This window comes from Dendropsophus ebraccatus, chromosome 9 (genome assembly GCF_027789765.1).
Source record: "Dendropsophus ebraccatus isolate aDenEbr1 chromosome 9, aDenEbr1.pat, whole genome shotgun sequence".
Lineage (NCBI taxonomy): Eukaryota > Metazoa > Chordata > Amphibia > Anura > Hylidae > Dendropsophus > Dendropsophus ebraccatus.
In genome coordinates, this window is record NC_091462.1 from 10,119,163 (window position 1) to 10,133,060 (window position 13,898).

Consider the following 13,898-nt stretch of genomic DNA (forward strand, 5'->3'; position numbering starts at 1 on the left):
GATTTAGGACAAACCAGTCTTCCAGGACTCTAGTATCATGGTGTACCCCCAAGGAAAGTAAATGGGTAATGCCATCTGCAGCCATGACAGCTTATATCCCTGATCCATGTTATAGAGGGGGCCGGGGGCATCATACAGACGAGGAGCCCGGTATCATGGAGGTCACAATATATGACAAATACAGTCGGCATCCTGTCTGAGGTTACTATTGTATATTCAGCCACATAAGAGGACCCAGGACTGCATACTGTATACTGTCTGTTATAGTCATCAGTCTGCGGTATACAGACACCACCTCACCAGCCCACTGCTTTCCCAGTCTGGTGCTCTGGTAATTGGTTTTCTGGATGCAGCTAGACTTTACACTAGAATCTCATCTATAAATCAAGCACCTAATCCCTATAGAAGCCTTACATGTAATGTCAGCAGCAGCTCTGAGCGCTGGACGTCACCCTGCAGATATGTTACCTGTACAGCTGCCGTCCCCGGGAGGATTCTTCTGTGCTGAGGAAGTACCTATCAAGAGGAAAGTAATGACATATAATGGAACTACAACTCCCAGGACACCTCACCAACATCATCATTCCGTGACTGATGGGGGTGATACTCACAGCTTCTCAGACGGCTCATCATATGCCAGGATCCTTAGGACTTCCCAGCTTCCTGATGTCAGATGTCGGATGTTGACGCGGTCGGTTTTAGCCTGTAAATATGAGAACAGTCTGGTGAGTGGATAGACATGAAGACATCACTGATGTATGCAGAGGTGATAATGGCGGCTTCCAGGATGCCAAGATCATGTATGTATTGATAACGCTTGGCTCCGCCTCCCCTCTGATCATGTACGTATTGATAATGCTTGGCTCCGCCTCCCCTCTGATCATGTACGTATTGATAATGCTTGGCTCTGACTCCCCGCCCATCATGTATGTATTGATAATGCTTGGCTCTGCGTCCCCGCCCATCATGTATGTATTGATAATGCTTGGCTCTGCCTCCCCTCTGATCATGTATGTATTGATAATGCTTGGCTCTGCCTCCCCGCCCATCATGTATGTATTGATAATGCTTGGCTCTGCCTCCCCGCCCATCATGTATGTATTGATAATGCTTGGCTCCGCCTCCCCGCCCATCATGTATGTATTGATAATGCTTGGCTCTGCCTCCCCGCCCATCATGTATGTATTGATAATGCTTGGCTCTGCCTCCCCGCCCATCATGTATGTATTGATAATGCTTGGCTCTGCCTTCCCACTGATCATGTATGTATTGATAATGCTTGGCTCCGCCTCCCCTCTGATCATGTATGTATTGATAATGCTTGGCTCTGCCTCCCCGTCCATCATGTATGTATTGATAATGCTTGGCTCTGACTCCCCGCCCATCATGTATGTATTGATAATGCTTGGCTCCGCCTCCCCTCTGATCATGTATTGATAATGCTTGGCTCTGCCTCCCCGCCCATCATGTATGTATTGATAATGCTTGGCTCTGACTCCCGCCCATCATGTATGTATTGATAATGCTTGGCTCCGCCTCCCCTCTGATCATGTATGTACTGATAATGCTTGGCTCTGACTCCTCGCCCATCATGTATGTATTGATAATGCTTGGCTCTGACTCCCCGCCCATCATGTATGTATTGATAATGCTTGCCTCTGCCTCCCCGCCCATCATGTATGTATTGATAATGCTTGGCTCTGACTCCCCGCCCATCATGTATGTATTGATAATGCTTGGCTCTGCCTCCCCGCCCATCATGTATGTATTGATAATTCTTGGCTCTGCCTCCCCGCCCATCATGTATGTATTGATAATTCTTGGATCTGCCTCTCCGCCCATCAATCGCTCACAGTTTAGGAGTCACAATTGTTAATGTCAGTTCAGTACAACTCCCAGAGTATCTACAACCTGATATATGAAGAATCTGTGGGAAGAAACAATCCTCGGCCATTTTCTCACCTGGACACTAAACATGGCGATGTGATGGAACTCCCCACGCCCCCCTTGTTTCACAGGAACAGTCATAAAGAACCGGCTGCCATCTTTAGAAAATATAGGTTCCTCATTCTGTGAAAAAAAGATCAGACACCATTAACCTTCACCGAACTCCACCGACTGTGCCGTAAATGTTGTCGTTATTAGCTGTCATTCCTGTATCTGCCTGTCATTCTTGTATCTGCCTGTCACTTCTGTATCTGCCTGTCATTCCTGTATCTGCCTGTCACTTCTGTATCTGCCTGTCATTCCTGTATCTGCCTGTCACTTCTGTATCTGCCTGTCACTTCTGTATCTGCCTGTCATTCCTGTATCTGCCTGTCACTTCTGTATCTGCCTGTCATTCCTGTATCTGTCTGTCATTCCTGTATCTGCCTGTCACTTCTGTATCTGCCTGTCATTCCTGTATCTGCCTGTCACTTCTGTATCTGCCTGTCATTCCTGTATCTGCCTGTCACTTCTGTATCTGCCTGTCACTTCTGTATCTGCTTGTCATTCCTGTATCTGCCTGTCATTCCTGTATCTGCCTGTCACTTCTGTATCTGCCTGTCATTCCTGTATCTGCCTGTGACTTCTGTATCTGCCTGTCATTCCTGTATCTGCCTGTCACTTCTGTATCTGCCTGTCATTTCCACATCTGCCTGGTATCCATGTGCCTGCCTGTCATTTCTGTATCTGTCATTTATGTATCTATCTGTCATTTCGTTGTCTGCCTGTCATTTCCACTGCCATTTCCATCTGCCTGTCATTACTGTATCTGTCAGTTATTTCTGAATCTGCCTGCCATGTCTGTATCTACCTGTCATTTCTTTGTCTGTCTGTCTGTCCACATCTGCCTGGTATCCATGTGCCTGTCTGTTATTCCTATGTTTTCTGTCATTCCTGCATCTGCCTGCTATTTCTATGTTTTCTGTCATGTCTGTGTCTTCAGTCCTGTTGATTTTTACCTGTTTTGCCAACCAAACTTCAGAGACAATTTCATATTTCTGTAAAAGGAAAAAAGTTTGCATTGAATGTGACTGTTCATTACCTAAGAGGCAAACAGTGACAAGAATGTCCCAGAAGCCCATCCACATAAAACAGGGACCTAGAGCTTTGGGACTTGTCCCCTTTTTCTACTGGATAACCCCCCTTGTGTGTACAGGAGCCTGCTGGTGGCGAAGCTCTGGAGGGGTAGGGTTCTTACTTTGATGCAGGCTCCTGTAGTTGTGTCACAGACGGTAAGGATGGAAATATTCTGCAGGCGATTCACCCATCTGACCACAGTCCGGGTGTTACTGATCCACTTCACCATGGTGATGTAATAATCCCTGGGCAAAGAATTGGAAGAAAGAAGAGGAGGTGGAAGAAAGCATAAGGGAAAGAATAAGGAAGAGGAGGGAAAGGGAGGGAGAGAGAAGACATGAATAACCGGGAAGCAGAAGGAAGAAAGAGGGAAGAAGGGGAGAGAAAGTGAGAGGGAGAGAGAAGACATGAATAACCAGGAAGCAGAGGGATGAAAGAGGGAAGAAGGGGAGAGAAAGTGAGAGGGAGAGAGAAGACATGAATAACCAGGAAGCAGAGGGATGAAAGAGGGAAGAAGGGGAGAGAAAGTAAGAGGGAGAGAAAAGACATGAATAACCGGGAAGCAGAAGGAAGAAGGAAGAAAGAGGCAAGAAGGGGAGAGAAAGTGAGAGGGAGAGAGAAGACATGAATAACCAGGAAGCAGAAGGAAAAAAGGAAGAAAGAGGCAAGAAGGGGAGAGAAAGTGAGAGGGAGAGAGAAGACATGAATAACCGGGAAGCAGAAGGAAGAAAGAGGGAACAAGGGGAGAGAAAGTAAGAGGGAGAGAAAAGACATGAATAACCGGGAAGCAGAAGAAAGAAGGAAGAAAGAGGCAAGAAGGGGAGAGAAAGTGAGAGGGAGAGAGAAGACATGAATAACCAGGAAGCAGAAGGAAAAAAGGAAGAAAGAGGCAAGAAGGGGAGAGAAAGTGAGAGGGAGAGAGAAGACATGAATAACCAGGAAGCAGAGGGAAGAAAGAGGGAAGAAGGGGAGAGAAAGTGAGAGGGAAAGAGAAGACATGAATAACCAGGAAGCAGAGGGATGAAAGAGGGAAGAAGGGGAGAGAAAGTGAGAGGGAGAGAGAAGACATGAATAACCAGGAAGCAGACGGAAGAAATAGGGAAGAATGGGAAAGAAAGTGAGAGGGAGAGAGAAGACATGAATAAGGGGGAAGCAGAGGGAAGAAAGAGGGAAGAATGGGAGAGAAAGTGAGAGGGAGAGAGAAGACATGAATAACCAGGAAGCAGAAGGAAGAAAGAGGGAAGAAGGGGAAAGAAAGTGAGAGGGAGAGAGAGAAGACATGAATAAGCGGGAAGCAGAAGGAAGAAAGAGGCAAGAAGGGGAGAGAAAGTGAGAGGGAGAGAGAAGACATGAATAACCGGGAAGCAGAAGGAAGAAAGAGGGAAGAAGGGGAGAGAAAGTGAGAGGGAGAGAGAAGACATGAATAAGCGGGAAGCAGAGGGAAGAAAGAGGGAAGAAGGGGAAAGAAAGTGAGAGGGAGAGAGAAGACATGAATAACCGGGAAGCAGAAGGAAGAAAGAGGGAACAAGGGGAGAGAAAGTAAGAGGGAGAGAAAAGACATGAATAACCGGGAAGCAGAAGGAAGAAGGAAGAAAGAGGCAAGAAGGGGAGAGAAAGTGAGAGGGAGAGAGAAGACATGAATAACCAGGAAGCAGAAGGAAAAAAGGAAGAAAGAGGCAAGAAGGGGAGAGAAAGTGAGAGGGAGAGAGAAGACATGAATAACCAGGAAGCAGAGGGATGAAAGAGGGAAGAAGGGGAGAGAAAGTGAGAGGGAGAGAGAAGACATGAATAACCAGGAAGCAGACGGAAGAAATAGGGAAGAATGGGAAAGAAAGTGAGAGGGAGAGAGAAGACATGAATAAGCGGGAAGCAGAGGGAAGAAAGAGGGAAGAAGGGGAAAGAAAGTGAGAGGGAGAGAGAAGACATGAATAACCAGGAAGCAGAAGGAAGAAAGAGGGAAGAAGGGGAAAGAAAGTGAGAGGGAGAGAGAGAAGACATGAATAAGCGGGAAGCAGAAGGAAGAAAGAGGCAAGAAGGGGAGAGAAAGTGAGAGGGAGAGAGAAGACATGAATAACCGGGAAGCAGAAGGAAGAAAGAGGGAAGAAGGGGAGAGAAAGTGAGAGGGAGAGAGAAGACATGAATAAGCGGGAAGCAGAGGGAAGAAAGAGGGAAGAAGGGGAAAGAAAGTGAGAGGGAGAGAGAAGACATGAATAACCGGGAAGCAGAAGGAAGAAAGAGGGAAGAAGGGGAGAGAAAGTGAGAGGGAGAGAGAAGACATGAATAAGCGAGAAGCAGAGGAAAGAGCAAGGAAGAATGGGGGTAGTGAAAGGAAGAACAGGAAGGTGGAGCGAAACACGAGAAAAGAGCAGAGAAGAGGCAGGAAGGGTGAGGGAAGAGCACGGAAGAATGAGGAAACCCCAGGGAAGTGAAAGGAAGAACAGGAAAGTGGAGGGAAACATGAGAAAAGAGGCAGGGAAAACAGAAGAGGTGGAAACATGAGAGAAACCAGAAGAGGTGGAAACATGAGGAAAGCAGGGAATAATCAGGGAAACAGAAGGAAGAATAGGGAAGGACAGGGGGGTGGAGAGAAAAACAGGGGAGCGGAGAGAAGAGCAGGGAGGTAAAGAGAGAAGAAAAAATAAGAACAAGGAAGCAGAGGCAACCATGAAAAAAGCAGAAGGAAAAACAGAGAAATTGAGGAAAGATAATGGTGGAAATAACAGGAAAGGGGGGGGGGGGCAGAAATAAACACATATTAGCATTGGTAGGGTTTGTGCTCTTTATCCTGGTGCTGGTTTTATCCTCTATATTCCTGACTCGGTCATTCTCATCATGATGTGCAGGAGATATAGGAGATGACAGCAACATGCACTTTCCATTATTTATTCTAAAACTATATGTGTCTTATGTTATATGCAGTCAAATCTACCCAGATTATATACCTTCTGCTTCTGTAGCTGCACTGTGTTATGCATCACCTACTGTATATAGGCTGTATTATACTCCCATTGATCCTGTATATGCCCTCTATTATAACCCCCCAATCCCGTGTATACACTATACTATATACCACTTTATCATGTATTTACTTTGTATTATATACTCCTGTCCCTGTCCTACCATCTGATATTAACCCCTGACCCTGTATCTACCCTCCAATTAACCTGTATGTCCCTAAACCTTGTAACAAGAACATGTCAATGCCCCCACTGTGTAACATGCAGCCCACTTCCCACCCAGCCCCGCCGACATCAGATTCTCCACCTAATCCTATGTGTCTATTGTTCTTCATAAAAGATGTCTACTCAATGCTGTATACCTGTACACAGGGTGAGTACCTGGAGCGCAGGCTGTCAGGTGGCATCAGTTCTAGTGTGTGGGTCGGTCCATAGAGATTTGCCACAAACAGTTTCACAGTGGGGTTGGTTTGTCCTGCCTGAGAGACAGAGGTGTACATTAGGAGCTGCCACTCAAACAGAACTTTGATATGTTGCTGCTGGTGAGACTAATAATTCCTTCAATACTTGTTAATATCTATTCAGTCTCCTTCCCCCAGTTTTCAGCTGCTGCTTTCTACTGAAGACACAAAAATCTGTGTGTGAGCTCCTCTCCCCCTCTCCCTCCTCCCCCCTCCTTTCTGAGACGGCTGATGTAAAAAAGTCCCTGGCAGACTTTATCTGCAACACTGTAGCTTCTTTGTAATGCTGGGGGGGGGGGGGGGGGCTATTCTGAGGTCAAGTCGATGATGAACTCAATGTGATTAACCCTCCCAGCACAACAAAGAAGATACAATATTGCAGATACAGCCAGCCAGAGACTTGTTTTTATGAGCCGTCTCAGAAGGGAGGGGGAAGGAGGGGGAGACAGAGAGAAAAGCTCACATGCAGATTTTTGTGTCTTAAGCAGAAAGCAGCAGCTCAGAACTGGGGGAAGGAGACTGAATAGATAATAATAAGTGTGGAAAGAAGTGTTATTCTGACAATAGGCAGCAACATATCAAAAGTTATGAGTGGAATTCCCCTTTAACATCTGTAATGTAAAGCATAAAAATGCAGCTGATGCCAAGCAGGGATTCACACTACCAGTTACTGGACTGCAGTTCCCAGGAACTCTTGCTTCTGTATGCCTCTTATAGATAGAGTTACAGAGGACAGAATATCTCGAGTCCAGTGTGAGGGGTTGGAAAGTCCCATATATGCCCTGATTCCTTTCCATTTCATAACCAAATAGTGAGAAAAAAACCTTTTTGTTTAATTCCTAAAATGATTTATAAAACATTAAAAATGGCAAAAAGATGTAGCGCTCTCTGCCATATAGCCACCTCGCTTCCTTCTGTGCCAACAATTTTTCCCAGTTCTGCCCTCTCTGATTGGTCGATACACAGTCAATGCCTTTTACATGCAGGGAGGTATGATCACAATTGTGCTGCATCTTAAAGGTAATCTGTCACTAGGTGTATGATGCCTAAAATGAAGGCAGCATCAACTACTGACAGAAATGCTGAGCAGATCAGTGTATTACTTATATCATTCTGTTCAGCTGTTCTCCTGATATGCAGAAGAATTGGCTGCTGATTGAAAGCTGTCTGCCTATTCACAGTATATACACACAGTATATATAGACAACTGCCAACAAGCTGCAGTGTGCAGAGGGAACTGTTGCTCATGAATATCGAGGACTACTGGGCACACACACACATAATGGAGAGGACTACCATGTTATTCAGGAGGAGATCTCAGTATCAGCGGCACAGAACAATGTAAGTGATACATCATTCTGTTCAGCTTCTCTGACACTAGTTTATGCTATCCTTACATAAAGAATAAACTATAACAGAAATAGGCATTTATAGGGAAATTAAAACACTTTATTGATCACAAAAAAATATTTAAAAAATCCTAAGAATGGATCTATAAAGCACCAAAATAGAAATCACATAAAATGCAGAACTATAGACCCACAAAGAGCAAAGAAAGAGGCTCCCAAAACCCAATCCCTGGACCTGGCAGTAATATAGATGTGCAGTATTCCCCCTGGAGGACAAAGGGTTAATGTCCTTGTAAACACATAGATAATTGCATGGAAAGTAAAGTGCCTCAAATAGGGAAGCATAAACCTACTGACAGAGTCTAGTAAAGCTGGCATAGTTACCATGAAGGCAGACCACGTCACGGCTACAGGGCCTGTAAACTAAGTGGGCCCATCTGGCCTGGCCCCCTTAGTGCATGGATTATAATGTAGGCTGTTTGTAGTCAGAGGCTTCTGGGGGGCCCAAGGCCATCCAAACCACCCACATTAAATAATGGAAGAAAAACAACTCAACTTCCTCATGCTCCCCCGTTTTCCTCCCTGAGAATGAGAGGGTTATGACCACTGGGGACAGGCAGTAGGAATTTGATAGGACCCATGACTTGTTTTCAAAGTGTATAATTCTATGTGTGTGTTATTCTATGCAAGATGCCGTGTCCTGCAAAGTACTGTAGACTGTGGTCTAGCTCCAAGACTGGCCTGGAGCTGCATTTCGCCCTGGAGGTAGAGAGCGCCCACAGTGGGTCATGGTGAGAAGATAAACAGATAGATAGGACACAGCTTCTCTGCTGGATACCAACGTTCATGTCTCTTGTTACCTTGGGATATGGGAACTGTTTTCCCAGTGGGTACAGACTGCCGGTGTACTGGGGAATGATCATATTGGGGACAGCGCTGTCATTGATGGTGAGAAATGCCAGCCTCTCGCCGTCTGGGGACCACCAGTGAGCTATGTGGGTGTGCAGCAGCTCCTCTGGAACAAAACACACCAGGTGGTCAATGAGACAAGACATCAGCCGAGCCGCTGGCATCACAGGAACACACAGCAAGCCTTCCACCACAAGCGACCATCCTGAACTCAGCAAAGCTAGGCCCCAGCTCTAGAGCCAGTGGTTACTGGTTATAGCCAACCCATTGCTTATTACAGGCAAGGGGCAAATTGTGATCTCAGCCCCTCCCCCCACTCCTCCTTCACCTCAGCTATGCCTCCCCCTCACCCATCCTTACTTCACCCCAGCTCTTCTTTAACATGTCTCCCCATTGGCCCTCATCCCCCCCCCCCCCTTTCTAACCTCATGCCTTCTCTGCTTTACTCCTGTTTCACCTAAAGCCATCTCCACTTCACCTTCCGTAACATCTTCTACTTCTCTGCTTCGCAAATACTATATCTCATTTCTCTTCCAACTCACATATCCTCCTCCTCAACCCTTTTCTGTCTAACAAATCCTCCTCATCACTCTGCCTCCACTTTGCAGATCCTCCTCCTCATCCCTCCTCTACTTCACTCCTCCTCCACCTCGCAGATCCTCCTCTACTTCACTCCTCCTCCACCTCGCAGATCCTCCTCTTCCTCACTCCTCCTTCACCTCGCAGATCCTCCTCTACTTCACTCCTCCTCCACCTCGCAGCTCCTCCTCTTCCTCACTCCTCCTCCACCTCGCAGCTCCTCCTCTTCCTCACTCCTCCTTCACCTCGCAGCTCCTTCTCTTCCTCACTCCTCCTTCACCTCGCAGCTCCTCCTCCACCTTGCTGATCCTCTTCTTCACTCCACCTCGCAGATCCTCCTCTACTTCACTCCTCCTCCACCTCGCAGCTCCTCCTCTTCCTCACTCCTCCTTCACCTCGCAGCTCCTCCTCTTCCTCACTCCCCCTTCACCTCGCAGCTCCTCCTCTTCCTACTCCTCCTCCACCTTGCTGATCCTCTTCTTTACTCCACCTCGCAGATCCTCCTCTACTTCACTCCTCCTCCACCTTGCAGATCCTCCTCTTCTTCACTCCTCCTCCACCTCTCAGCTCCTCCTTTTCTTCGCTCCTCCTCCACCTCGCAGATCCTCCTCTTCTTCACTCCTCCTTCACCACACCTCTCCTCCACCAATTTTTCATCTCCCTGCCCCCCTCCCACCTCACTTTCCATTATCTCCATATGGACTCTACTAGACAGACATCCAGGAAGAGCAGGTAAGTGTACTCTAGCCATTGATGATGGTCTGGATTTCCGCTCCTGGTACACAGTCCTGCAGAAGAGATCACTTACCCTCATACAGCCAGTCCGAGAGCCCATTGTAGATGATCCCCTCCTTCCCTGATGATGTAAGCCGCAAGGAGCTGCTCCTCACATCCGGACGGTAATAAATATTATTTTCAAAGATAAAGATCTAGAAGAAAAGTTCATAGTCATCATAGAGTACAATTAGTCAGAACACAGTACCAGTCACTGTATCGTATAGTACTATTAGTAAGAATACAGTACCAGTCACTGTATCATATAGTACTATTAGTAAGAATACAGTACCAGTCACTGTATCATATAGTACTATTAGTCAGAATACAGTACCAGTCACTGTATCGTATAGTACTATTAGTAAGAATACAGTACCAGTCACTGTATCATATAGTACTATTAGTCAGAATACAGTACCACTGTTTTGTATAGCACTATTAGTCAGAACACAGTACCAGTCACTGTATCGTATAGTACTATTAGTCAGAATACAGTACCAGTCACTGTTTTGTATAGCACTATTAGTCAGAATACAGTACCAGTCACTGTATCGTATAGTACTATTAGTCAGAATACAGTACCAGTCACTATATCATATAGTACTATTAGTCAGAACACAGTACCAGTCACTGTATTGTATAGTACTATTAGTCAGAATACAGTACCAGTCACTGTTTTGTATAGCACTATTAGTCAGTATACAGTACCAGTCACTGTATCGTATAGTACTATTAGTCAGAATACAGTACCAGTCACTGTTTTGTATAGTACTATTAGTCAGTAACACCAGTCATTGTGTGGTGGTGTTATTCATTTACTATATTGTGGTATTATTTATCCATCCATTCATTAATTGGGTGCTGGTTTAAGTCAATTTCTATATGGTGGTATTATTTAATTAATGTTTGGCGGGATTATTCAGCCATCCTTTGGTGGTGGTATTATTTAGCCAGTTTAAAAGACTTGCTGCAAGGCAGTATCATTTATTCACTATATGATGGTATTTTTTATTTACCATATGGAGGTTTTACTCATTCTGCGTGTGGCAGTATTACTCTATAGACCACAGAAGTGAGACTGGGGTTGGAACCTATACTACCAGCAAATGCTGCATGTTTAGCTTTGGCTATGAAGGTGTTATTAAAAACGTTGTCCCTTGTGGGTCTAATAATGAAGAGAGGAGCATATTTCCCTGGATCTTACCAGCTGCTGCCCCTGGACACCCCACGCCGCATGCTGCAGAACTGAGTCCTCCACCTCTGGGGGGTTCAACTCCCAAACTTCCCTAAAACACAAACAATACTAATCAGTCCCAGTAACCAATGGTGGTGTCTATCAGAGACACACAGGGATGGACCGTACCTGGTGTGGATGTTGTAGATCACATAGGAGGCTGTGAATGAATAGTGGAACACCTGTAATAAGAGGTAATACAGGTAAGCACAGTCATCACTAAAGATCAATACATTTCCCCCGGCTACAGGTGATGTACTGTAGGTCAGGGATGGGGAACCTTTGGCCCTCCAGATGTTGCAAAACTGCAACACGCCTGGAGAGCCAAAGATAAAGCCTTGTCTGTCCAGGCATGATGGGAATAGTAGTTTTGCAACAGCTGGAGGGCCGAAGGTTCCCCATCCCTGATGTAGGCAGAGGTTGCCGATCCATCACCATCACTACCCATGACCTGTACAGAATAGTCATCACTCATCACATAATACTTATACTCATCTCCAGCTTGCGAATAAATCAACATTTGTGTAAATCATGCCCTGGACACTTGGTCCCAAGTAAAGGGGCATTCACAGGTTCTGTGCGCGGTCTGTATATACGGATGATGTGCTACGGAACAGACCTTGGAACTCCCAACATCATCATTCATGACGTTATCTTTAGATATCAGGCAAGCTGGGTATATTCTCCTCATCCCTTCTCTACTTCACTCCTCCTTCACCACACCTCTTCTCCTTTTGTTTCTCCTCCACCAATTTTTCATACAAACCCCCCCTATCCAAAACATTGTTCCGGTCCTGACTATACTATAGGAGAAAAAGCCAGCGGCGTCCCTGGCTATTGGCCCGGACAGTTGCTAGGAGCGCACCAACGCTTTCTATTCATGTAGCCGTGGCCGGGGCTTCACCAACCCCGCTGAACGGCATTAGGTGTTTGTAGTTCGCATCAGCTGACTGACGGCTAGTACCACCAGTCAGCTGCATAATAGTATGTGGGCTGGGACTCCTGGTCCCATAAGTATCCTCCACTGGTGTCCATTCCGTGCCTGCGATAGAGCCTAATTTACTAGTGTTTCTTTACCTAGCGTTTCCTGCATGTTCTGGCTTTCTGGACTTTGACTACTCTTTTGGATTTTGTTTGATGCTGCACTGCTATCTTGTTTTTGACCCGGACCTCTGACTTTGGCTTATTGTGTTGTGTTTGTCTTGTCCTTGTTACATGTTCACACTATATAGGATTAGAGACCGTCGACCAGTTGTCCACTGTCGTTTAGGACTGCTGAGGCAAGTTAGGCAGGGAAAGCGGGGTGAGTGCCAGTGTTAGGGCTGCATCTGTCCTCTGTCATCCGGTCCCATATCCTGACACCAATACTGTCAAGCATGTTAGATTATAATATACACTCTTCTTCGTTTTGCTTCAACCATGAATCTATTAGCATTAGGCTTTCATCCGGTGTCCTCGGTTTGCACCTCTGTAGATTCTCCTTATCCATGCTCAGCCCCATTCCCCGAGACACTCAGCCCCATTCACCGAGACAATGCACTAAATTTAGTGCGGCTGAGAGCTATGAATTATTTAGAAGCTTCTCACATTAACTATGGGATTGAATCCACAACTTGTGGGTCACGTCGTTTTGCTCATTGATACTGCGACGAGGTTACAGCAATGAAGCTGAAAGCCAGATGGGAAGGACACGGCCTATAACAAGTTCTTATTATTGTCCGCATCAGTGGGGCACAACTAGATAGGTGACAGAGCACTGGGCTGACAATTTAGGCAGGGTCGGAGGGTAATGGTCAGTACCCGCCCACAGCCTCCTGGTCGGATAATCCTCTCTATATATAATAATGTAAATAATATAATGTAAGTGATAACTGCACCTCAGATGTATTTCATTAATCCCAATCATGACGCAGCAGTGTCCCCATATACATGTCTGCATACTGTATATACTGTACTGGTACTGTGAGGCGTCTCATACATGTAACCATATACAGAGTTACTGATACTATGAGAAGTTATATACGATTAAACAACATAACTGCTTAATTTTACAAACAGCGGCACTCTTAGAACCTGTGCGGTATTACAGCTCAGTTCCATTAAAGTGAATGGAGCCAGGATGTAATACCACACACAACCAGAGGATGGGTGTAAACTGCTTGAATCACAGTTCTGAATAAGAGCTCAGAGGCAGGAAAACACATCTGCCCTCCTTACTGGTACTACAATTCCCAATAGTGGGGTGAAGCTACGTAGATTCATAACAGTAGGGTTGCATAAATCATGAAGCTGTGGGCTGGCATTAGGAACTCCCAGTGCCATGCATCATTATGATGCTGGGAGTTCAAATCATCCCGCTACTGTACTGACATGGTGTACTGTACTGCTGCGCAGCTAAGTCAATACAGTAGCAGGAAAGATCTGAACAGGTTCAGAGCTCCTGGCATAATAATGATACATGATGCCAGGAGTTCCTCATGCCAGCTCGCAGTTTAAGGCTGGGTTCACACTATGTATATTTGAGGCTGTATTTGTGAGGCTGTATAGCAACCAAAACCAGGAGTGGATTGAA

The 13,898-nt window shown here is 45.8% G+C and overlaps 1 protein-coding gene across 2 annotated transcripts in view; it reads right to left on the reverse strand.

Annotated features, from left to right (window-relative positions):
* DPP10 (dipeptidyl peptidase like 10) overlaps positions 1 to 13,898 on the reverse strand; it is a 115,836-nt gene that overhangs the window by 22,026 nt on the left and 79,912 nt on the right. For both annotated transcript variants that reach the window (XR_011364657.1, XM_069985055.1), the window contains exons 6-15: positions 11,456 to 11,508; positions 11,297 to 11,378; positions 10,127 to 10,247; positions 8,691 to 8,845; positions 6,402 to 6,499; positions 3,185 to 3,308; positions 2,946 to 2,984; positions 1,963 to 2,070; positions 612 to 703; positions 469 to 516 (exon numbers count right to left, since the gene is read on the reverse strand). Coding sequence is in view for 1 of the 2 variants with exons in the window: in XM_069985055.1 (XP_069841156.1) it covers positions 469 to 516; positions 612 to 703; positions 1,963 to 2,070; positions 2,946 to 2,984; positions 3,185 to 3,308; positions 6,402 to 6,499; positions 8,691 to 8,845; positions 10,127 to 10,247; positions 11,297 to 11,378; positions 11,456 to 11,508 (920 nt within the window). In the remaining variant the exon portion in view is untranslated. The remainder of the gene's footprint in view (positions 1 to 468; positions 517 to 611; positions 704 to 1,962; positions 2,071 to 2,945; positions 2,985 to 3,184; positions 3,309 to 6,401; positions 6,500 to 8,690; positions 8,846 to 10,126; positions 10,248 to 11,296; positions 11,379 to 11,455; positions 11,509 to 13,898) is intronic.